General features: G+C 40.9%; 1 protein-coding gene across 1 annotated transcript in view; it reads right to left on the bottom strand.

Moving 5' to 3' along the window:
- The window catches only part of swap70b (switching B cell complex subunit SWAP70b), a 36546-nt gene that overhangs the window by 5662 nt on the left and 4336 nt on the right, over positions 1-26548 (bottom strand). The window contains exons 3-11 of the mRNA XM_085282971.1: positions 20362-20535; positions 18848-19075; positions 18184-18330; positions 17857-17965; positions 14976-15157; positions 6906-7013; positions 3724-3890; positions 1170-1368; positions 426-522 (exon numbers count right to left, since the gene is read on the bottom strand). Coding sequence (XP_085139097.1) covers positions 426-522; positions 1170-1368; positions 3724-3890; positions 6906-7013; positions 14976-15157; positions 17857-17965; positions 18184-18330; positions 18848-19075; positions 20362-20535 — 1411 coding nt within the window. The remainder of the gene's footprint in view (positions 1-425; positions 523-1169; positions 1369-3723; positions 3891-6905; positions 7014-14975; positions 15158-17856; positions 17966-18183; positions 18331-18847; positions 19076-20361; positions 20536-26548) is intronic.

Genomic DNA, 26548 nt, shown 5'->3' with positions numbered 1-26548 from the left:
TATCTGGTGCACGTCTTTTATTTTGACAGCGAATGCGCACCTGCGGACCACTTATGTGCACCCCTGATTATAACCAGCTGCAATTGACTGCACAGTTTATAACATATCATAGGTCAGTTTTTACATGAAATAGAATGGCATTTTTTATAATACAACATTTTTAAAAATCCTAACTATCATTGTGATTAGGTTTTTAACGTGTTTTTACTTTTTTTTTTTTTTAAATCTGAATTTATGTTATAGTGAAAAAAAACAACTCATTTTATATTTTCTATATGAATAAACAGATGTATGATATTCTGAATATATCACTATCACCTAAAAATAATCCCAACCCTAACCTTAAACTTGAATTTTAACTGTCAAACAGCTCTTAAGAAAAGCACCACATGGTGCAGGCGGATGCTCATTGGGTTTCTGTTTACCTGGTTGAATGAGCCGTAACAAGCCCTCATGTTCAGCCACTTTGTGCTTCCAGGTCTTGGTGTTGTTGGTCGCAGTTTCCAGCTTCTTCTTTACCGTCTGGCTCACACATGGAGAAACAGAAAACGCAACACATGTGTGAGGTTTAATAGATGTAAACATGGCACCTATCAGCATACTGATTCACAAGTGGTTAGTATTAAATCTCTTGTCTAAAGAAATCTTGTCTAAATGGCTAAGCCTGAACAGGTGTCCCTGAGGCTTCCACAAAGTATTTGATTAAAAGTGAATTCTTTTGGGAATGACAGACTAATCACATGATGAGTCTGCATATTTGCATGGAAAGCTGCTGTGCAAATAGTCCAGTCACTGCTAGCAAGGTGGATGCTGCATGTTCTGCCTCCTGCATGCAGGTGGCCCCCACCTCTAAACCACATGTAGCAGCTTCTGTAGTTTGAGTGGAGCAGACCGTCTCCTGCTGTGTGCTACATATGAGGAAGGACAACTGAAAGCAGCTTTGAGGACATATGTTAGGTGCAAACCTCAAAGACTGCTCAGTAACTGCTTTGAACTACAGCAAGAGGCACAATTTAGTCATAAAATGTCAACATTCATAGAAATGATGATAAGTTGAGTTTTTCCCTTTTTATTGTTTTAATGATATATTTGTGGGTAACGGCTCCATTCCACAGAGGAGTTTTCACACTACTCCTATTGCATCCATATTTATACCCCCCATCACTGACCTCATACTGCTCCAGCGCCCCCTGCCTCTCCAGCTCCAGCTGCTCCAGCTGCTTCATTGCAGCTTGCAGGGCGCTCTCCTTGGCCAGACGCTCCTTCTCCAGTTCCTCTTTCTCAGCCACCGTGACAGAGATGGCCTGCTTCTGCTGCAAATGGATCTGCTCCAACTCTGCTCTCTTCTTGGCCTCCTCCTCCAGTAATCTGGTCCACAGTACATATATCATTTACTACAGGCAGGCTTCAGCATGGGCCCTACCCCCAGGAGGGTCAGATCACTGCATAAACAAAGCATGTGGACCGTACATGCGTTTTCCACAGATTTGACACTTCTTGAGAAAAATATTAGACCCTGTGTAGTTACTATTATCAACAGTGTGTGCACTGTACACACACACACACACACACACACACACACACACACACAAAAAGTGTTTGCCCCCTTCCTAAGTTTCTAGTTTTTGTATGTTTGTCACACATTAATGTTTCAGATCATCAAAAAAATGTAAATATATGTCAAAGAATAACACAAGTAAACACAAAAGGCAGTTTCTAAATGAAGGTGCTTACTCTTAAGAGGAAAAAGAATCCAAACCTACATGGCCCTGTGTGGAAAAAGTGATTCCATTATCCACAAATGGTGAAAACATGGAACAGTGGTGAACCTTCCCAGGAGTGCCCAACTGACCAAAATTACCTCAAGAGCACAGCGACGACTCATCCAAGAGGTCACAAACAACCCCAAAACAACATCCAAAGAACTGCAGGCCTCACTTGCCTCAGTTAAGGTCAGTGTTCATGACTCCACCTTAAAAGACTGGGCAAAAGTGGCCTGCATGGGAGTTTCAAGACAAAAAACCACTGCTGAGCAAAACGAACATAAAGGCTCGTCTTGTTTTGCCCGAAAACATCTTAATCATCCCCAAGACTTTTGGGAAAATACTCTGTGGACTGACGAGACAAAAAGGTGTGTGTCATTTCAGAAAAGGATCATCATGCCAACAGTAGAACACTGTAGTGTGATGGTCTGGGTCTGTTTGCTGCCTTAGGACCTGGAAGACTTGCTGTGGTAAATGAACCATGAATCCTGCTGTCTACCAAAACGCCCTGAAGGAGAACGTCCGGCCGTCTGTTTGGGACCTCAAGCTGAAGCAAACTTAGATTTGGCAGCAGGACAATGATCCAAAACACATTAGCAAGTCCACCTCTGAATGTCTTAAGAAAAACAAAATGCAGACATTTGAGTTGCCTTGTCCTGACTTAAATCCGATTGAGATGCTATGGCATGACCTTAAAAAGGCAGTTCATGCTCGAAAACCCTCCAGTGTGACCGAATTACAACAATTCTGCAAAGATGAGTGGACCAAAATTCTCCACAGTGCTGTAAAAGACTCATTACCACTTATAGCTTGGTTGCAGTTTTAAGGGTGCTCCAACCAGTTATTCGGTTTAGGGGGCAATCAGCTCACCTTCATTTAGAAACTTAATTTTGTATTTACTTGCATTATGTTTGTCTAACATTTAAATTTGTTTGGATTATCTGAAATATTTAAGTGTGACAAAAACACACAAAAAAGAGAAAATCAGGCAGGAGGCAAACACCTTTTCACAAATAAAAGAGAAATATATTTCCAGGCTGTAAAAGTAGAATTGTTTTAAAAAGAAAAAAAAGAATAATAAAGAAGCTAATGTATAAATCAGCTGTAAACGGATGTGTCAGCAGGTGGTGCAATAGTGTAGTTAGACAAGTAAATATAATAAACATAAATATATACAAACATAATTTAGTTCAAACTTTTTTATGAAATATATTTTCCATAAAGGTGATCTGAGTTTGTGATGTCATGATTTGTATAGTTGATATTTTTTGACACTGAGACTGTTCATATGTATATAGTGCTGCACAACTGTGCCCCTGGCAAATCTCCTCTCTCAAAATTTCAGTGGCAAGTCTTTAATATTTCTTGTATCTCATTAAGCACCTATACGTTTCATTATAAAACACTGCCATTTAGGTCTCAGGCATGTTTTACTCATTTAACTGTGGTTGTAGAGAAAAAACAGCCACTGAAAATTGTCCTCTTCTAAAGAACTGATTGACATTTTTAACACAACGACTACATTTAAAGGAAATACTCGCTGGTGACTTCTCAAGCGTGACCTGGAATGTATTCATCAGCAGATAGGAAGGAAAGATGAGGGAGGAAATGTCGAGTGTATGAAGGAGAAGTTGAAAGTCTGGCTGTGTATAGCCTCCTATATTAGGAAAACAAAGACTTAGACTCAGCTCTTTGGACAGAGGTTCATGTGATGCACTTCATTAGGAATAATAAGTTTCATGCTTCACTGAAATTTGGTAGCACACGTGCTGGATTGTTAAGGTAACAAAAAGAATTTCTATGAATATATTTATCCCAGTGTTATGCTTTCCAGATAGGAGACGTATGCAAAGATCCGAGTGACCCAAGTTTCCTCATCAGAGGATCTGAGTGAGGCTCTGTGGGGAATATTCTTTATACAAACCCAAACATTTCTCCCTCCGCACACCCTTTGACTCACCGTGTCTGCAGCTTACGGATGATTTCCTCATCCTGTCTGGCACGTCTCTCGTCTTCCAAAGCGTGCTCCAGTTGGCGATACATGTCTTCCAGCTCATGGACCCTCTGCAGGTACTGCTCCAGCTCAGTGGACTTCTCAGCCAGGTTTTTCTCAATCTGCTGCCGCACCTTTAAAACCAGGAAACACAGAAGTATACTTAACCTGGAATTCAAAATTAATACTCATAAGATCCATTCGTGTGTGTTTATACACCACTCTGAAATCATTAGATTTTTTTTTTTTGTCCCATCTCTTGCTGGATGTTATTTCCTGTTGAAAGCAAGGTTTTCCTTCCCACTGTTGCCAAACTGCTTGCTCATAGGGGATCATCTAATTTTCAGGGTGTTCTTTCTCATACATACTTTATTTTATTTTTATTTTTTTTTAAAACTGACTTGACTTGTATTAAGCGTTGGAGTTTGCATATTGGTGCCAACTCTAAAGTGCCACAGCAGGTGCGCATATCTAAAGTACTCTTGTCATGATTAATCGACATCTCACAGGAAACCAGAGTTTGATATTAGATGTGTAAAATAAACAGACAGACAGGTGCAACCTAAAACCTCAGAGATAACTGCTATCACAACTGCTATCAGCTCTCTGTAAACTCAGGCTTTCTGCTCCAAGTGCGTTCACATAAAAGAGGGCTGATGACTCCCATCAGACACATTATCAGAGGAAATATATATATATATATATATATAACAGAAAGCTGATAGTTATCAGTTATTTCAGGCTCTCACTGCTTTCACATAAAAAAGGGCCGCCTACATCCAGAGACAGAGGAACAGGTGACAGCAAAGAAATATAACAGCAAAATATGACCAAAAAAAAAAAAAAAAAAAAAAATCAGCCTTGTGAGTTCATAAGTTAATATTTATTCTAGCAGTCTTTACATCCATGAGTGCTGCTGTTTATATCTGATATTGTGGGTGCATTTAAAGTGCATTGTGACACTGTCCCAAAGCCTTCTGATGGAGGGCTGTAAATCACTTTAGTTTATGCTCAGATCAAATTTAAATATTTTCTGTTGACTGAATATTATTGCTGTTCAATAGCCTTCAAAAGGCTGCTGTATTATCCAAATCCCACTTGGAGCTTATTGACGGGAAAAGCCTCAATGAAAGCATTTGAGAGTCACCTTAGAGCTCAGCGTACCTCACTAACTCATTGTTATTGTATCTTTATTTCAGACATATACAGAAAAAATGATATATACAAGTACACATACTTGCATTTACATGTACAAATATGAATATATATGTAAATACACACATGCATGTGCGCAGACAAAACAAAAAAGTAAAATAAATAAAATAGAGTCTAAATGACATGAAATTACAATTATTAAGTCTGAAATGGAGTAGGAAGAAGTATAACATACTTATTAGCATTAACACTGCTTCATATAACACCTCTGGGATCAGAAGTTTATGAATCAGCAGTTTTTATAATCAACTGATCAATGGGCCATCAGGATTGATCAGCAGAATGAGTTTTAACTCATTAGTGGAGATGATCTTGAGCAAACACTAAAAACCTCATGCTATTCTCAGTGGGTAGCTCAGCTGGTGTGGACGAGTGTAAGAGAAAGTGGAGTTAAGCGAAGTGCTGTTACAACCAACTTAAACCGAGTAACATATTAATGATGTATAAGATTAAGTAAGAAATACAAATCAAAATTACGCCGTCTCTTAGGATCAACTAAGTGGGACATCTGAGAGCAGAACTGTGACTAAAGAACCACAGTTAAACATCTCTCTGCCATTTCACCACATCCATGCTGTGTAGCAAGCATGTCAAGATGTTATCAGTGGCATTCGAGCACAGTGAAACGGGGCTCTTTTACAAACAAGTGTTTGTGAGTAAGAAAGAAAACGCCATCAGTGTTAGCTGAGCCTCATAGACACTTCTTAACCACACACTATGTTCTTAAATGTGAGGCAACAAACAACATCCATTCAAGTCTCTCCAAATTGCTGCTCAAGACTCTGCAGTACTTTTCTGTTTTGTGTTTATTTTAGTAGCTCTTCTCAGTTTATGTATTTAACAAGTTTATGAAAATTGTTCCGACTTACCCATTATTGCATGCTCTCAATAATACAGTGATATATTGTTCCTTTTATTAATTTTGTTCCTTGTAAGGTGACCTTGGGTTTCTGAAAGGTGCCCTCAAATAAAATGCATTATTATGAATATATTTGCAGCCTGATAATTGAGGATTAATGTCCCTGAATATAAAGCAAGTGCAGTAATTGACCAGTCTGTTGCCCCCCACACCCACCCATCCATCCATCCATGTCACGAGTAGAGTCTAGAGGCTAGAGTCTATTCCAGCTACTATGGGGTGAGAGTTGAGGTACACCCTGGACAGGTCTAGTCACAGTCTGTCTCACGGCTAACACAGAGAGACAGACAACCATTCGCACTCACATTCACATTTAGAATCATCAGTTAACCGAACCTTGCTATCTGCATGTCTTTGGACTGTGGGAGGAAGCCAGAGCACCCGGAGAGAACCCGCACAAGCACAGGGGGAACATGCAAACTCCACCCAGAAAGGCCCCGGCCAGATGGTGGGGTCTAACTCAGGACCTGGTAGTGTTTGACTTCGCTTATTTTTTGTTTTATCTGTAATAGTACTTAAGACTACACAAGGAGTGTGCAGTGCTAATATTGCTGTCATTTTAATGTGGCACTTCATCTATGGAGGCCCCCCCATTGATGACATTTGCACATATCTACTACTGATGTTTCAATACATATCTCAGATAACTGACCAAAGACTGAGTGGAATTGCACTGATGAACAGCCATCACGGAAATTATGCAGAGATACAACGAGGAGATGCAGAATTAACTTAAACAGTAGGAAGTAGGAACCACTAAACCACTAAAATTGTTTTTCTGTTCAGGAATTAAAGTAAATAACTCTAAATTGGCATTTTAATCAGAAGATCCAGTACTAGAGTGTACTTAATGAAGTGTAGCGCAACAATATTAAGATGTTGTCAGGCAGAGTAATCAGAAGTTTGTGGTAATGGTGCAGAGGAAACATCCATGTATGATATTAAGTCCAACTGGCACCACTATGCTCGACTGTACGTTATAGACATTACATGCAGATGAAAAGGATTGACAGACCAGTTTCTCTCTCTCCAGGTCCCTCCTGTAACGGTCCTGGAGCTCAGTTTGGGTCTGAAGGCGTCTTTTTTCTTCTTCTGCTGCGTCAGCTGCTGCCTCCTCCAGAGCCTGCCAAAAGAGCAACAGACAAGCCAAAAATGAAATTTTTTAATTTTCCTTTTTTTGCAGAGTGGACTAAAGCAGTATGTGAAATCACACATTTCACACCCTTGTAGTGTCAGGTTAAAGAGACTGTTTGGTGGTGTTACTTTTACATACACTAAAATATCACACTCTAGTCAGGGATATAACCAGGGCTTAGAAAAGCTACACTTCTCAATAAATTAAAGTCCTAGAGTCGTAAAACAGCCAAAAAAACAAAATAAAAACAAAACAACAAACAACAAACAAAGCCTGGAATTTTGAAAACTGTAAAGGGCTTCACTCTTCCTGCTTTTGCAGAAGCAACTACATATATGAAAATTTGAAATATGTGCTGTGGGTATATAATAAAGACATAAAACAAGATAAAGCGTGGACTTAATCCTTTATTGGAATTAAAATAACACAAGGCAAAAGTTACCTACGATTAACTGGCTTTACCTTCGATTCGCTCCTCGTACCTTAACCAATCATCAGTCATCATTCTTAAGGAGTCATGCTACAGTCCAACTCGACACACTGGGGGGAATGATACCAATCTGGCAACATGTCCAGTGTTTTCAAAGAAAAAGCCATCAAAAGCACGTGTTGTTTGTGTTTTGGCGTCCTCATAGCAATGGCCGTAATTGTAATACTTAATTTATACAGTTTCATCATCAAGTGCCATCATTTTGAGACATATTGCCAAGTGAAGTCTAGTTGAGGAGATAAATGATTTTGCAGTAAAGGTTAGGGATTGGCTAAAAACCAACCAGAACTGTAGCTCTTCTAATTTAATTTTCCCTTCTAAAGCCTGGTAATTATATCTATTATGTTTTATTTTGTTTTAAGCATCTAGTAGTTTTATGAAACTGCTGTGCAGACAAAAGGTTAGCCAAGGATGAGAACTGAAAAGTAGTAACACATATATAGTATGCAGCACATCAGTTTCATGCTCCATTTTGAAACTGGCGAACTACATCATAACTTTTAAATAAACTTGAAATTAAAAAGCAGTTTCTCCATTTTAAAAACCACAGAATGAAAAAAGGAAAACAAACAACGAAACTGGTGTGAGGGGGAAGTTTCAGCAAAGACCTGTCAGGGGGGGATTGCTGCATGTTTAATTTTATTTGTGTGGTTTCTAACAGACTAACAGAAATGAATGCGCTGCCTCTGAATAGGTATGCAAATGTAACACCAGCAGCGCTCTATGAAGGCAAATTGAGCATGAAGTAATACACACTGAAATCATTTGTCCTGCAGAGTTCAGACTTCTTGGAATAACAAATGTTTTACCATTGCGGTTGCATTTTATTTTTGGGTTGTTTTTTTTTGTTTTTATTAAAAAAAAAAAAAAAAAGTAAAAGAAGAAGAAGACTACTAGTCATTCTCTCATGACCTTCCACGTTTATTTGGGTCGATGTAACCATTACAGTTACAGCAACTGTATTGTTTTTGTCACACACACACACACACACACACACACACACACACACACACACACTCTCTCTCTCTTAGCCTAGTCATTGCACACTCTACATGGTTAATCAATGCACCCCGACTCTGCTATGGATCCATGTTATTGCTGATTGTTATTAAATTGAGATTTTAGCAAAGAAACAAAAACCAATTGAAATAGACCAACAAAATGGAGATGGCACTGTGCTACAGTGCTAATTTAAAACACAAGTAATATAAACACAAAATGTGAAAACTGTTGCCTGCCAGTGCTGCCGCTCAGCATCCTATTAGATTCAAACATGGTATCAACATGAAAATCTTACACTGCTCGATCGTTATCGCGTTCACAGAGATGGGGGTCCACACTACCTGCGAGGCCAGTTAATGACAATACCCATCAGGATTTTATGGCTGATAAATAATCAGGATTTCAGACAGTGGTAAGCATGCTAGCCAGTTACTTCACATACTGGTATCATATTTGACCATTTTTAAACTATGGTAAATGGCCTGTATTTGTATAGCGCTTTTACTAGTCCCTAAGGACCCCAAAGTGCTTTACGCATCCAGTCATCCACCCATTCATGCACACATTCACACACTGGTGATGGCAGGCTACATTGTAGTCACAGCCACCCTGGGGCGCACTGACAGAGGCGAGGCTGCCGGACACTGGCGCCACCGGGCCCTCTGACCACCACCAGTAGGCAACGGGTGAAGTGTCTTGAAAAATTACATCAAAATTGAAACTGTCCAAGCTGGGGCTCAAACCGGCAACCTTCCGATTACAAGGCGAACTCCCAACTCTTGAGCCACAATCGCCCGCTATGATAACATGAAGATCAAAAAATTTTTATATAGCACCAATTTAAAAAAAGCTGCCTCATGGCACTTTCTAGGATACAATACCAACAATATTAGAAAGAACCATCACCAGGCCCCCTATCAGCAAGTAATGGGCAACAGTGGGAAGGAAAAACTCCCTTTAAAAATAGGAGGAAACCTTTCAGCACCACCAACCTTGGGGAGGGGCAGCTATCTGCCACAGCCGGTTGTGAATGAAGGGAAATTCAGTTTAGCCATTTGTGAAACACACCCAGCAAACAAGTGTGACGAGGCTTGATTTGCACTTTCTCACCATGAGTCTCCTTTTAGATTTAGAAGAGAGAATGTTGAGTGCACGCTACAGGTTTTGTTGCTTGTTTCAAGACTTTTCCCTCATTTAACTTTCTGAATGACAAAGTTATAAAATACAACACAAGTTGCTGTCAATGTGGAATTGCAGGCGACTGTTGAAACAGGACATTTGATAAAATGTTATCAGGAGCATAAGTAGGTTTGGTGCTTCTAGATGTTTCTAGAGGTCCCTGAATTTATTACAAAATGTAGCAGCAGCAGTTTCATTAACTCCATTTTCATTTCCATCCATTTAATTAAATTGCCTAATTTCATTATCTTGCCAGGATGTAACAACACTTGATATTTCTGGGGGGGGATTTTTGTTTTTGTTTTTTTAAATAAAGACAAATCTTCCTCGTTTGCTGTAATCGAAACGCAATCAAAATTTAGTTCCAAGAAGAAATTGACCATAATTGCAATTGACCTGATATATAAAGACAACATCCCAAAAAGTTGATTCTGTTCATCTGGACGTAGCATTTTCAGTGGGAGAAATGTTTCATCACTCATCCAAGTGACTTCTTCAGTCTCAGCTGACTGCAGGTTTCCCCAAACTTATAAAAAGTACCTTTGCACAATGACTGAAACTAGCACCACTGAAGGAACAATGGCCTGGGAGGTTGGTTTCTTGATCATTAATATGCAAATTGTCATGACCACTGATCAAAGACCACTGATCAGTGCGAATGGTACCATGAGTACCATTCACAGAGAGTTGGGGAATGTCTGCAATCACAGCATTGTAAGTTAAGATAAGATAAGATAACCTTTATTAGTCCCACACGTGGGAAATTTGTTAAGTTGGTGAAAGATGTACCCTTAGGCCCCCCCTCCTCGATTCAGAGATGGTCTTTCCCTTTTCACGTAAATGGCCTCCTTGACTCAAACCAGCGTTCCTCCCTGTTCAGGATGTGTACATCCTCATCACTGTCCACTGGCCTGTAGGTGTAAATAGACTGCAGAGTCCTGGCCTGACGAGTTAGCTCTTCTGTGCTGTGCCATCCGCTTAGCCAGAGGTTGTTTGGTTTCCCTGATGTTTAATCCTGGCAATCCTCCTGGCACTTTACAGCGTACACTATGTCAGTCTGTTTGTGTCGCAGGACCCAATCCTTGGAGTGGACCAATTTTTGGTGCAGTGTGTTTTGGGGTTTAAAAACCACAGAGATGTGGGAGTTTTCACTTAGGCAGCGGTTGTCCTTCTCTCCTGGAGCGTTCTTTTGGCGCCTTCTCAGCTTTGACAAATGTCCAGCTGGGATAACCACATTTACTCAGGACCTTCTTGATATGATGTTCTTCTGCTTCCCTGGCCTCTGTATGTCATCAGGATGCTACAGTCACAGTTTGTGCTCCAGTGGATGATGAGAGTCAAACCTGTTTATAAGGTTGGGGAAACCTGCAGTCAGCTGAGAGTGAAGAAGTCACTTGGATGAGTAACGAAACTCTTTCTTCAAGTCAAGTCAGCTCTAAAAACTTTATATGGTCAGCTTTTGTATTTATAAAAGAAGCAAAGGTTCAAAAATACTAGAATAATACTAACTAAAATAAAATACATTTAAAGGTCCAACATAGCCTATATACTCCAAGGTTAAACTTTTATAATTGCTGCCATTGTTTTTGTTCTACAATCATTTAAATACATTGTGAAGCGTATAAATGGCAACACAGTCTTGTGCGAACTGTGTGTAGCTGTTTTTGGCCTCTTGGCATCTCACTGACCTATGAGGAATGTGACACCAACAATACTAGAATATACAAACAATTTATGAAAACGCATTTTTAAGTTTGCCAGCTGTTGGTGTAGAGCGTGGGTTTGTTTCGAAACAAAACCGAACGTAACAGGGAAAAACATTTGGGTAAATTAAACTGTGCTGGTGGTTGATCAATAACCTCTTTTTGCTTCACCCCTGATGTGAACTGTCTGCAGACTGTCACAATGCTCCTCTTATAGCAGCAGTGTGTGAGAATGTCTACTGTATGCCTGTGTGTTGCTACACATGTTTGTGTTCATTGTTAATTCATGAAGCTAACTATGCGAGTTGTACACTTACACCTCAATGGTAGATTGTTGTGAGTTTAGAGGTCGCCGTTCCAGACAAAGAACTCTTGTCCTGTTCTTCAGTCTGTTAGACGAGCGCAGCGTGAACCAGGCTGACTGCAACTTAGCTTTACTCACAATGCTGGCTGCAACCCCCCCGGTCCTACACTGAACTGAAAACCTAACCACTGATACGTGGTCAATGCGGTGATTTAAGTTTAACTAAACAATACCATTCTCAGAAGATTTATCTGACCCCTTGAGTCAGATAAGAGGCCTTTTTTAATTATTTGTAGCCCATCTGCTCTGCAATGATGTTTTTTTCCTATAACAAAAATCACAAAATCAAACAGTTGAGAGACTATTTCATAACATTTGCCCACATTGCAGAAGGACAGTACAAACAAACAGATTTCTCACGGATGACTAACAGCAATGAGAAAAATACTTAACCACGACAATATTGAAGATGGCACTTCCTGTTATTTCTCAGAATTAGCTGAGAGCAGCCACTAATTATCAGCATTTGAAAAAGACAAATGAAATTGCAGAAATCAGCAGTGTTGGTAGCAGCAGAGAGAGTGAGGTTTAGCAGGAGGATTTTCTGGAGCAACATGTTTAATGGCTGCTGCACCCCCTGCCCCCACATTGCTCTTTCAATCCACATTCCTTCATTTGCAGGAAGTGATGGACTATTTATTAGTCAGAGACTGCAGGGTGGAGCTGATCTATTGTTGGCATTCATGAGCTGGCAGCAAGTTTCAGTGGTAACGAGGGTTTTTAGTTGACCTACTTCAAATAGTTGCATGAGACGCGTGTGTAACCCTGCAGTGTGCGACACAAAAATACACTGTCACTTCTAAAAGTGCGCAAGATAATGATTATTGAATGATTATTTTAAGTTGTGATGCAATCTTAGAGGAATGTTGCTGGATTGGTTTTGACACTTAATTTAGACAATGACAGCCGTGATGACATACCTGACTGAAAACAGTGGTTCCTTCTCGGCCACAAACCGCCTTCGCAACACTGGTTAAGCAAGATGCAATCCCAACATTATACCATAATAGTTAGAGACATCTTGGTACTTCTAAGTTGCTGTATCTGTGCCAGTCGGCTCTATCAGTTTAGTTTTATCACTTCACAGTGCAGTGGGTGGCCACAGAGAGAGGTGGCAGGCTGCTGACCATAGCCAGTATATGTCCATTACCATCCATCCAGTTTTTGCTAGTATCTAAGGCCAGGTCACACAGAAGCAGCAGTCTAAGAAGAGAAGCCCAAACCCCCTTCTCCCCAGCCACCTCCAACGCATCTGTGGGAAAACTCAGGCAATCCCAGGTCAGCTGAGAAATAATCTCCCCAGCGTGTCCTTGGTCTACACCAGGGCTTCCTCTTGACAGGACATGCCTGGAACACCTCATCAAGGAAACATCCTACACTTACACCTGAACCACTTCAACTGACTTTTTTCAGTGTGCAAAAGTGGCGGCTGTTTGAGTCCGTCTCGAATGACTTAACTCCTCACCTCAGCTCTGAGCAAGAAGCCAGCCTCTGCAGGAAGCTCGTTTTCACAGCTAGTATCCACAAGCTTGTTCTTTTGATCACTACCCCACAGTTTGTAACCACAGATGAAGCTAGGAGTATATCAACACTTGGCTATGCCTGTTCATAAAAAATGATGACTGTAATCAATTACAGAGGGCAGCCCTGGCAGAGTTCAACACCCACTAGGGCTCACATCCTGCAACGCAGACCAACTTCTCACTGTGGTCGTACAGGGACCGAATCGCTCATAAAAACAAAACAAATAAACCATACATCCAAAGAACCTCAAAAAAACCATCCACTGAGGCTTAAAGGTGTGATTGCTTTGAAAGTAGCTAGGCCCATCAGAGGCCTTCTTTCTTTGGGCTTCCCCCCTCCACAAGCTCTCAAAAGTCAGTTTGACGCAAGCAAGCAGAAGTCAGCTCCGACAGCAGAGCTGTCTGCAAGAGCATAAATTAGCTACAGCTAAGCAGAGACGCGCTCGCCTGGATGATGGCTCCTTTGTGCACTTGGCTGTCGAGTTCTATTTGCATAAATGGCAACAAATTATTTGCTGTTTTTTGACAGAAATATAATTCCATAAAAGGCAAGGCAGGCAGAACATTGTTTTCAGATACTTTAGGCACTTTCCCAAAATTAGTGCCACATAGTTTGCACCTTCCTGTGGAGACCGTCTGAAAAATGGAGGACAGGCTTGCAGCTTTAACACTGCAAATTCTTCACACATACAGTTGAGCCCTGAACATTTCTAAGACTTCTCTGACATGAATGTGAGAACACAAATTAGCTGGTCTTTAACCACCAGTGTGCTGTAACATTGTGTGAATAGTTCGACAGTGAGGTGCAGTTGCTCCAGTGCACTTTATGCTGGAAGAGGAATGCCTCCCATCCTTCCTCATTCTTTAATCTGAGACTGAGTACTGAGCTGTGCTTTGAGGAGTGCCGTTTTCAAACATACAAGTTCAGAACTTCAGTGAGGGAAATCCCTCAGGTTTGTCTCGCTCACTAAAGAATGCACAGACGTTTTTTCTGCTCCATTCATAATCTTATTTAAACATCCTGGTGTTCGTCTGTGATCCAACAGATGCACCTCCAGCCTTATATGCAGACGTTTCTCTCGTTATAACCTCAGTAACCACATCTCCCTTACGTGCACTTCCTATTTTCAAGAAGTTCTCAAGAGAAAGGCTGTTTTAATTACTGTTATTACTGCCCGCCCAACCGTCAGGCTGTTATCTGATAAGCTCTCTCTTCTTTTTTTCCATTTTAACAAAGGAAAATAAACTTTTATTTTTAGCTCAGAGGATGAAAGTCGGTGGCTTCACTTTACATGGTGTTTCTAATGTCTGAGGATCACATGTTGATCTTGTACTATATGTACAGTTTGCACTTATTATAGCTTTTTGTCTCTAAATGATGCTCACTCACTCAGTTTTTCCCATGAAGATATGCACCTCTGTCTCACATGACCACAAAGATCGACTTCCCTGTTTCAATACAAACAGCATAGTGAAGATGGCCAAGAGCTGCTTTAAGTCTCTCGTTTTTTCCTCCCCCGCTTTGCTTTTGTGATTTTATCTGTTATATTTTTGACAATCTCTGCATCTGTCACTTCTGTTCATTTTCATCTTTGAGATGCTACGAAACAGAAGTGATAGTGAGGCAGACTTTTTCTGACCAGACTGGATCCACGGGGGACTATTGACTGTGTGAGTTCCATCTCCTACCTTCCTCATATTTTCCAGTTCATGCTGCTTGGCCTCATTGGCTGTCTGTAGCTCCCTCATCCTCAGCTCCAGTTCTTCCTGTTCAGCCTGCTGTTTCAGCCGCAGCTCTCTGCGCTTCTGTCGAGCCTCGCGGTGCGGCGCTGGTCTGCCCTGACGCAGCAGAGTCACGCAGTTCTGAACAGCTGAGACATGGATATCACACAAAAAAAATCTTTAGTTTTAGAGCTTCCTGTTTCAGGTTTTGGTTTTTCCAAGCCCCTTTATGAATTGCCACTTTCTTCCTGGAGGACAGTTTTGCATGCCAGCGTGATCCCAGCAGCTATGTTGTCAGGGGCAATTCAACCCTGGAAGGATCACTCAAGGCAAACTGGTCCTGGGAGAAATGTCACAGTAAGGAGGCCGAGCTTTAACCTATGGGGTCTGGCTGGGCACAGTCTAAAAGCACTACATGGGCTTGCTCTCTTGTGGGACCACCACTAACAGTAGGGGATATGAGAGTTTGGTGTTTTGTGGATCAGGCCGCAGTCATGGTTGGATGCCCTCTCTGTCCAAACCACAGATGACAAATCTAGCTTTAGGAACATGGAATATCACCTCTTTGGGCAGGAAGGCACCTGAGCCAGTGTGAGGGGTTGGGAAGTACTGCTAGAGATAGTTGGGCTTGTCTCAATACACAGCCTGGGCTATATACTACTCTGGAGTTGCCATTGCTCAAAGGCAATCGTCAGGCAGTCAGGTTTAGGTATATGCATGGGATAACTGAAGGTGCCCTTTCCGGGGACTCCATTGTCTCCTTCAGGCAACTTGAATTGTCAAGAAGATTAGTGACGACACAATCTGGGGATATGCGAATGGGAGGGACCGCCTGAGCCATGGTTTGCTTGTCCATAACGACCATCATGTTTGAACATACAATTCACGATGTTCATATGTGCACTTGGCCCCAGGACACCCTAAGTCACAGGTCGATGATTGATTCTGTAATCATTTCAGACCTGCAGCTACAGTGGGGCAAAAAAGTATTTTAAGTATTTTAAAAAAGTAAATTAGGGTGGAAAATAAGTATTTGGTCACCTCAAACAAGGAAAATCTCTGGCTCTCACAGACCTGTAACGTCTTCTGTAAGAAGAACTCAATACTTTGTAACATAACCTTTGTTGGCAATAACAGAGGTCAAACGTTTACTATAGGTCTTTACCAGGTTTGCACACACAGTAGCTGGTATTTTGGCCCATTCCTCCATGCAGATCTTCTCGAGAGCAGTGATGTTTTGGGGCTGTCGCCGAGCAACACGGACTTTCAACTCCCGCCACAGATTTTCTATGGGGTTGAGGTCTGGAGACTGGCTAGGCCACTCCAGGACTTTCAAATGCTTCTTACGGAGCCACTCCTTTGTTGCCCGGGCGGTGTGTTTTGGATCATTGTCATGTTGGAAGACCCAGCCTCATTTCATCTTCAAAGTTCTCACTGATGGAAGGAGGTTTTGGCTCAAAATCTCACGATACATGGCCCCATTCATTCTGTCCTTAACACGGATCAGTCGTCCTGTCCCCTTGGCAGAAAAACAGCCCCATAGCATGATGTTTCCACCCCCATGCTTCACAGTAGGTATGGTGTTCTTGGGATGCAACTCAGTATTCTTCGTCCTCCAAACACGACGAGTTGAGTTTATACCAAAAAGTTCTACTTTGGTTTCATCTGACCACATGACATTCTCCCAATCCTCTGCTGTATCATCCATGTGCTCTCTGGCAAACTTCAGACGGGCCTGGACATGCACTGGCTTCAGCAGCGGAACACGTCTGGCACTGCGGGATTTGATTCCCTGCCGTTGTAGTGTGTTACTGATGGTGACCTTTGTTACTTTGGTCCCAGCTCTCTGCAGGTCATTCACCAGGTCCCCCCGTGTGGTTCTGGGATCTTTGCTCACCGTTCTCATGATCATTTTGACCCCACGGGATGAGATCTTGCGTGGAGCCCCAGATCGAGGGAGATTATCAGTGGTCTTGTATGTCTTCCATTTTCTGATGATTGCTCCCACAGTTGATTTTTTCACACCAAGCTGCTTGCCTATTGTAGATTCACTCTTCCCAGTCTGGTGCAGGTCTACAATACTTTTCCTGGTGTCCTTCGAAAGCTCTTTGGTCTTGGCCATGGCGGAGTTTGGAGTCTGACTGTTTGAGGCTGTGGACAGGTGTCTTTTAAACAGATGATGAGTTCAAACAGGTGCCATTCATACAGGTAACGAGTGGGGGACAGAAAAGCTTCTTACAGAAGACGTTACAGGTCTGTGAGAGCCAGAGATTTTCCTTGTTTGAGGTGACCAAATACTTATTTTCCACCCTGATTTACGAATAAATTCTTTACAAATCCTACCATGTGGATTCATGGATTTTTTTTTCACATTCTGTCTCTCACAGTTGAAGTGTACCTCTGGTGCAAATTACTGACCTCTGTCATCATTTTAAGTGGGGGAACTTGCACAATCAGTGGCTGACTAAATACTTTTTTGCCCCACTGTACATGTCCTGGGTATTCTCATAAAGAGAGAAATTCAGCTGTTACTGAGGTTACACTGAATAGTGAGAGAGAAAAAAAGAGATAGCTGAAACAAGCAGTGGACATGAGCTTCCTCCAAAGGGTGGCTGGAGACTCCCTTAGGGACTGTAGTTGTTCAGTCATCCGAACAACTACAGCAGGCTCCTGGATACCTTGTAGGTCAGGTGTTTTGAGCAGAACAAAGTTTTTCTTTAACTGTGTCGAACTAACAGGTTTATTTGCAGTAGAAGTAGTGAACAACTAATTTACTGTTTATTAACAATGAGGCAGACAGCAGAAAACTATTATCGAACTACTATCGAGCAGCTTCGATAGAACTCACCTTGGATCCACTCCTGCTTCTTCTTCTTGTCTGATGCACTGATTTCAAAGCTTTTTTGTGATGACTTGATGAGAAAGAGGCACTTCTTTCCCTCTTTATCTTGTAAATGCTGCAAAGAAAAACAGAATTTACAAGCTGACAATACACAGACAAAAAACAATAACATACTTCTTTTTTTCTAAACAGTTCTCTGGTCTTTTATTTCTTATGTGCATAGGGAATTAATCTCTGTGTTTCACATGTTTAGATTCTCTTCCGCTGCTGTTCTCATAGAAATCAAGGCCGGGAAGCTGAAACAGAGTTTTACTACAGACAGCAGGCTCTTGCCTCCACACTGCAGTTTCCATCCAACAGGACGTCTCCTTTCTTTTCAGCCAAGTCTTCACCAACATAGTATGAGATTGTGTTTGGCTTCAGCACAAACCAGCGCTCCGTCCAGTTCTTTCTCTTGTGCCCTTTCTTCATCATATAGCCCTGCAGTAAGACAGAATACTTAGCAGCTTAAATAACATTCACATCCTCCTAACAGCAAGCTTCATTATAAATCAATAATTAACACTTTATGAACTGAAATTTCATTATTTGACACCATTTTTAATCAATGATTTGCATTTGTGGTTAGAATTTAATCTGTAATTGTTTTCAAAATGCTTGGTCCCAAACAGCGTTTTTCTTTTTTTTCTTTTTTAAAAAAAAAAAAAAACAGTTTTAGTTTTTAGCAGAATTAATCGAAATATCGAAAAACTTCCGCATTTTTGGGGCCTTTTTTCTACTGTGAACTAAGACATTTAGAGGGATTTTGACATTTTCATTGCCAGGTGCTAAATGTGCTGTTTAATTTAGTGTGAAATCTATGACTCCTATCATTTAAAGTGGTATATGCTTCACAGTTATTACAGTAGGCTGCATCGGCACTCTTTGAAATCAGAGTAAGATGACAGAGCTTTGCGATGAAGACTGTACCATCAGTCTGTGCTGATGTGCTGCCCACCTGTTTGAGCACGTTGAGAATGAGTTCCTGGTAGACTTCACCGATTCCCATTGAGAGCGTCTGATGGTCCATGCCCTTACTGAAGTGACCCGACCCAACTAGGCTGATGAGCTCCCATGCATTCAGACACTGCTGCTTCGAGTTCAGCTGCAGCTTATAGTCCTCGAAGCGCTCCTCCACCCAGCTTCCCCCCATCGCCTCTGTCAACTTACGCAAGAAGTACTCAATCTGTACATGCAGACATGCACACAGACACACAAAGACACACACACACACACCACATGCACAGAGTCATTTTTCATCAAAAGCACAGCTGTTCATTTACAATAAAAGATAACTTTCACCATTTCTGCATTTTTCCCACAATTCATCCTTACATGACTGCAGCAGCAAAATGTGCATTTCTTTTGCAAACAATCTTCCTGTGTTTGAGTTCTGATGTTTTTCCTACACAACAATAAATCTTCCAGCATTTGTAAAAGAACAGGAAGCTCGAAACTTCCTTTTCTGCTCTTGAGCAACGGACTTTTTCCACTGGCTACTAAGTGACACAGTGAAGGGACACGTACAATATCATATGCTGCAAATAAAACAGACTACAGATGAATAAAAGGCTGTTCACGCCAGTGCTTCCCCTTTTAGTAAGCACTTTGAAAAGAAATGCTCCAGTCTAAAATGTAAGATGTTTACTGTCTCTCTTGAAAAAACAACAACAAACAAAACCTTAATGTGATTCCTGAACTAGTCAATGGCATCCTTACAGGTTAGCGTCTTACTGTGTAGCTTCTGAAGCACTTTTGATGCAAAGACAGCTCACACAGACGTTTGTGGTCAGTGCTGTGGTTTTATGACTGCAGGGTCCAAGGCAGGGCTTTTGCCAGAAAAGGGGTTAAGCTAATTATGTGGCATAGATGGCATCCCAAAGCTGCGTCTTTACACACAATTGGTGTGGTCTCAATTTTTTCAAAACCTAATTTAGCTTCTTCAGTTTCTTTCGATGTTGCTTTACTCCATGTTAAGTTGGAGATGTGAACAAAAAAACGACACCTAGAACTCACCCAGAATTTGTCTGTTCCTTTCTAGAGCCATCTGGTGTTTACATGAATTGTTTTCTTTTAATGTCACTTTTCTTACATCCAGACCAAAGTCATTTTACTTCATGAGCCACATACCAGTGAATGAGATCTCAAGTAGGACGGAGCGGTAAAACAACTGCAAAGTGCTTTTGTTTTAATGTACACAAGGCTTTCTAAAAGTATTCACATTTAATTTAACATCTATTTACGCAACACATCAACAGCCTTGGGCACTTATATGTGCACTAAAGAGCACTTCAAAGTGGATCTGCAAAAGTACAAAACCCAGTAATGTCACGTTTTTCAATTTAATGATTTAATCAGTAAATCTAAGACTAACCAACCCTCTATGACACCAACTGAGGGAAGAGCCACAAAAAAAAGAAAGGAAAAAAAACAGGGCGTACAACAACGCAACAGCATCCCATGTTTTCTGACCTCCTCAGTGACGATGATCAGGGGGTATCTGTCTTCAGACAGGAAGTTGAAGATGCACCAGATCTTGAAGGCGTCATCGTTACAGATCTTCAGCTCATTCTGCTCCATGTTCTTCCTATACGACAACGTCCAGCACATTTTGTTGAAGTCCTGACGGTTAAAGTTATCCTTCACCTGTGGCACAACAGAAACATCATCAGGTTATGTTCCACACCAAAGGAGAACAGTCTGCTTTTCCAGACGCTCACATTTTTTAAAGCTGACGTTTCAAACCACAGAGCATAGATATTATACATATGGAATATATCCATTTATCAAATCCATAATACACAACTTTAATAACGTACAACATGCGTTTCATCTACTAGCACATGCCCATGCTAGTTAGTCCAGGGTGGCTAGGCAAAATGATGTCATTAGGGTATCTAAGATGTACATGTGTGCAGGAGTGTTCGGAAAGACAGATTGTGTATTACAGTACGATGCACACAGAAACTGAGAAGGGACAAAAAGAAAAAGTGCCTCTAGGCTTTAAATTCCAGAGCCAAATGGGAGGAAAGTTCTTAAAAAGGTCTAGTCAGTGGTGTGGAGGGGATGTTTTCTTTGAGCCAGTGAACAGTAGCATCTCCATGGAGACTACCGGCTGGCTGAGTGCGCGGTCATTTGGATGAGAAGCACATCTTGTCCTGCTGGCAGTCGCCCCACAAATCCAACCACCAGCAAATGATCCCAAAACATCTTCCAACGTTTGCCGTAATTAGAAACCAGTCAACCCTGTAACTGGATTCATCAACTATTATATCTACAGTCCATGAATCCTGCTCAAAACCATGGTTACGGCACCTGCAGTGGCCATCACACAGTTTTTAGAAACACTGGTCTAAGGTGGCAGTCAGGACATTCGGTAGCACTTCATATTGCTGTTGAACACTCAGCCTTTAACACAGTACAAACTTTAGTGGAACTACCACCCATTTTCATCTCCAGATTTTTTTTTAAATTCTGAGTAGCTTTGCATTATTCTCCATTTAAAATAATCCTCGATTTTCTTACACTAAGCCTTAGTGGAGACCCCCAGTTAACTGGCTAACAAATCATTTAGCTCCTTCCCCTATAAGTCGTCTTTATTTTAAAGACGACTGTTCAAATAGGTTTGTAGCTTCTGTGGGCACAACTTAGCTGACCATAGTAAGGATATCCTCTATGACATCATACAGAGGCAAGAGTGTCGGGGGGAGGGATGTGTGAAACCAAGTGTGTACAAATCTGGAGACTGAGCTTACAAAGGCATTATTTGTCATTTGCTGACCTCATTACTTGAAAAATTTTCCCCCCTCAGCTTATCATCTCAGAGAGGCGGCCTGGTGTTTACTCATAGCCTGTGTTTGTTAGGGTTAGGAGAACTGAGCTCTTCAGGGAAGGAACACCTAAAAGTATCACCTCCAGCTGAACTCTCCAGAATGTGCTTTGCAGTCCCCTTTACAGAGCTGCGTGGGAAGTCACTCCTTTTTCCTCTGTGTAAATGTGGGCAAGACTAACGCTTTCAGAGGGAGGGGCTCAGCCACACTAACATGCACAACGCTAAAATAAGCAAGTAGTTACTTACAAAGCAAATAGCTTCTGAGCTTGTGCGTTTTATCAAATGCTTCATTAAAATGTCCTTTTTTCACAGGCAACATACAGAACAGTGAGTTTGTGAAGTATGTTCACATGATAATAAACCTTTGACTTGTGTGCTGCTTCAGCTAGTCCCGAACCTGAATCCAGTTTCCATGCTGTGACAGAGAGAGACAAACATCCAGCTTGAAAGCCTGAACGGTTTCAAGATCTGATGTAACCTGCTATTGTGCTCATTTAGGTTGAGTGCCTGTGTAGAAACCTGTCTTAGATGTTAAAGCGATAGTACTTCCTCAACTTTTGAGAGTCACCCTGAAGCACTGCTTTACTCAACACTGCAAACTAGGACTAAACGTCAATTAATTTTGACGTCTAAATGAAGTAAAACACTTTTTTTTTAATTCACAAAAAACAAAAACAAACATTCCTGTAGTGTATTACTCTTTTCTCTGTGCGTCTTTGTTCTAAATCAGCGGTCCCCAACCCCCGGGCCTCGGACTGGTACCGGTCCGTGAGTCGTTTGGTACCGGGCCGCGAGAGTTGAGGCTCGGGTGTGAAATGTATGGTTTTCAGGGTTTTTAAATCGGTTTTCAGCGTTATTTTGTTATAGTTTTTATCGTTAACTCGGTTTTCCTGGGTCTTTTCACGTGTGTTATGAATAAATCTTCTTTTTTCAGTACCGGTACTAGTTTTATTTTGTTGTATTTATCCACGACACCTTAAAGGCCGGTCCGTGAAAATATTGTCGGGCATAAACCGGTCCGTGGCACAAAAAAGGTTGGGGACCGCTGTACTAAATTATTATTTTAAAACAAGAAGCACTCAGACAGCACAAACTTCAGCAAATTCAACTCACCCCCTAGTCTCTGTATTTATCACTTTGGCCTTCAGCTCAATCTATTGACCTTGATGGAAAGATCAGAGGTCAAATGTGACATATTTTAAATCTTTATAAAGTCATCGCAAACATGACTCCACACACCTACAAAGATTTATCAGAATTTGTTCAAACTTCTCCAGCTACTGTGTTTACAGAAACACGACAGCCAAACTTCTCTTTAATTGGCCTCGGCATCGTCACCTCTCCCATCAGAGATAGTCAATCTCTATGACATCATTCAGAGCCTTTTCAAGCCAAGACAGAAGAAAATGCAAAAATAAAAAAAAATGAGAGATAATAAAAATGTATTTCATGTACCTTAGCAGCGATAAATTAAGTGTGTATTCAATAATAAATAAGCAAAATAGATATCCTCATTTACTTTAGCTATGCAGATTAAATGTGGGTTTGCCTACCAGTAACTTATCAGTCATGCTGATTCTCAGATGGTACAAATGTGTATTGAATATTTGTTGCTGTTGGGAGCTTTCTGGAGATTACTGAAGCTGAAAACAGCTGCAAGTCTTTTGTGAAGGTGAAATTACTGGCAACTATTAAAGACTGTAACAGGTAAAGATTGTTTGTAAGGCTAAAAATAGATTTTGGGTGGAGTAAAATTAAAAAAAAAAAAAAGTTACATGCCGGTGTAAAGAGGCTCCTCCCATCATGAATATTTTGCCATTCGTCACTGGTTCTGGCAGTAAGTCTGACTCAAAAACAACATATTCTGCTGTTGTTATAAATAAGGACGTGTCTCTCATGATGATGTGTTCAGGTAGCTGAATGTGTTCGCATCATGTTTGTGGTTCTGAATGCTTAATCACTCTGCAGCAACACAACATGCGAGGATAGGGTAAAGGGGAAGTCGTGAAAGCAGGATTTGTTACGAAAGAGCTTCTCTTTGCGTCACGCTCGTCTTGTTTTCGTTTTGTTCTTAGCTCGCTGGTTCTCGCTGTCTTTTCTCCTCCTCCCCTTCAAGATCCCTCTCGGTCTTTTCCCTTCAACAGTGAGATCCTTGTCAGCAAATCGCCCCCTCCTCTCCACTGCCACATGTTCATTAGGATTCAGGATCTAAACTTCAACCTTATCTCACACCGAAACAACACAACACAGAAATGTAACAAGTGGAGTCAGACTAGAATAAACTGGAAGACAAAAAGAAAATCTTGTTACCAGTTAAACCAGACTGTCTGCTTTTTAAAAATCACAGACTTCAGTGGAATGAGAATCACACCAGTGACAGGAGCAGCTGAATGTTCAACACGGTATGATGTGATATGAAAGCATTTGAAAAGGGGGAAGTAGTAACAAAGTGCTTTTTTAATGGTCCACAGCACAAAACAGGTGCTGTTAGGATGGTTCATCACCAACATCTGGCATCAACATCCTCATTTCTTTAAAAAAAGCGTAATAAATATACATAAATCTAAACACAGACTGCTGAGGCTCTCATTAGCAGATAACTAAAGGTGAATATTGCGATACAACTATGAAAGCATCCTCCAGTTACTGTAGCCAAATCTTCCTCTCCATGTCTTTTGTGGTTAGTGTGAATTCGAATGACAAAGTTCACCAAAACTGAACTATAAGACACGCTCTGCAGCAAGAACACAGATTACTCCAGATCTGACATTATTTACATACACAACTCTGTTAAATAAATAAACATTTGAGCATTTCTGATGAAAAGAAAAAAAAATAGATATAGGCCCCTCAACTTGGGCAAAATTCAAGGAATTCTTATTTTATTTGTAAAGTTCCTAAACAGAAAAACCAGCCCATTAAGCTCAATTAGCTTCAACACATTTTAACATGAAGTGAGGACTCAGGATTTTGTCCTCCATCTTTCCTAACAGCAGAGAACTATTGCAACAAGAGGAGTCACCACAGCGGTCAACACTTTCAGTGACTGTGTGTGTCAAAATTCTTGACTTGGAACAATGAACTTAAATAATCTCTGTTTGTAACACAAGCACACACACACACACGTTTCTATGTAGTGCAACATGCTATCACACAACAAAGTGTGCGGCCCTGAGCTTCAACATCATCATCACTTTTCTGCTACATCAGCAGTGGTAAGTGTTTCAGGGTCATGGTACAGAGTTCAACAATCTCATCACACCAACACACGTCTCTGTGCTCTTATAAAAGAAAATGTTAGAGGTCTGCCTTTTATTTTCTGCTGCACTATACGGGTGAGTTGGTGAGGATAATGTACAGACTGCCTCCATCTGCACTTCCTGTCTGCTGTACAAAGGCACAAACACACACGCAGTTTAAAGTTTTTCCTGACTAGCAACTGTGTTCACTTGTAAAATAAGATACTTGCTCTCCTGGGTTTCGGGTTTCTGATACACACACACACACACACACACACACACTTTCCTTGTGTGACAGGGTGGAGTTTCCTCAGGAGTGAGTGAAGTTGAATGCTTTGAACACCACCCCAAGCCAATGCATGGGTGGGATGGTTGTGTGTGAAAAATACAAGTGTGTGTGTGTGTGTGTGTGTGTGTGTGTGTGTGTGTGTCTGTGTGTGTGTGTGTGTGTGTCTTCCTCAAACTAAATCCAGCATTTAGTTTCTTTAAAGAAAATGTGGTTAGAAATTTTCAGCACCAATCACGAGCACGTCTTAACTACACAACACGTATGTCAAGTATGTCTGCTTGTCCAGAAAGAAATTATTTAAGCAGCTTTATCACAAATCACTTCAGACATAAAACAGTCAGAAATGTGCACTGCCACAGAGACAACGAAGAGGATAAACAAATACAAACAGCCTCTCTAAACTAGTGTTAATCCAAGCTTTCTATATATTGAAGCTCCAGCTGAACCAACTGGTCTGCTGGAAATAGTCAAGTCATTTTAAGGGCAAAACAAAAGATTTTTCTATACGCCAGTGGAGAAATGTATACGGGTAGAAAAAGTATTTTATATTCATTGATCAGTTAATTAACAGATCAATTTAATAAAGTGTCACAGATTATTGAGACATGAAGTTAGCAGTGAGCACAGTCTATCAGGTAGCCAATCAGAACTCATATTTTTACAAGTATCTATTTTTTTCTTACATCTTTAAAATGACTGAAATGGAAGTTGTAAAACAAACAAGCAAACAAACCAACAATAATCAAATGCCATACTAAACTACTGGAAAATATAAAAAAATAAAATAAAATCAGCAAAATTCAAGAATAAGAAGTCTTAAACCCTTCATTAAGACAGAGTTTAAGAACCTTTTTAAATCATGGCAATAGCCACTTAGCACGGATGTTATACAAGAATTCCAAACATTCAGAAGGAATTCCACTAGAGCTCACTGCTGCTCATGACATGACTAAATAAGCATTTTCTCTTGTCATGATGTCCAGCTGTGCAATCACAAACGCTCCATTCATCCCGTGACCCCGTTATTACATCATCACAAAGGTCTGATGTTCAATAAATGGTTTTGTGCCGCCGTCTCGGAGCAATACAATGATGGATGGACACAGAGGGTGACACCAGCACAAGGTAGCTACTAATACACTGTGTCCATCAATGGACCTTTGTAGTGCACGATTAAATATGACTAATAAATAACCTTTAAACATGATCAAAAAAACAAAAACAAAAAAACCAAGGGTTCTGCAAGAGAAAGTTTGTGAACCCTTTGGTCACAGTGGGTTCCAATCTTAGATCAAGTGA

Source organism: Mchenga conophoros, linkage group LG7 (assembly GCF_057382185.1).
Source record: "Mchenga conophoros isolate Kocher_MC1m ecotype Shallow Benthic linkage group LG7, M_conophoros_male_GT1.1, whole genome shotgun sequence".
Taxonomy (NCBI): Eukaryota; Metazoa; Chordata; class Actinopteri; order Cichliformes; family Cichlidae; genus Mchenga; species Mchenga conophoros.
This window is presented reverse-complemented; position numbering and strand designations above follow the sequence as displayed.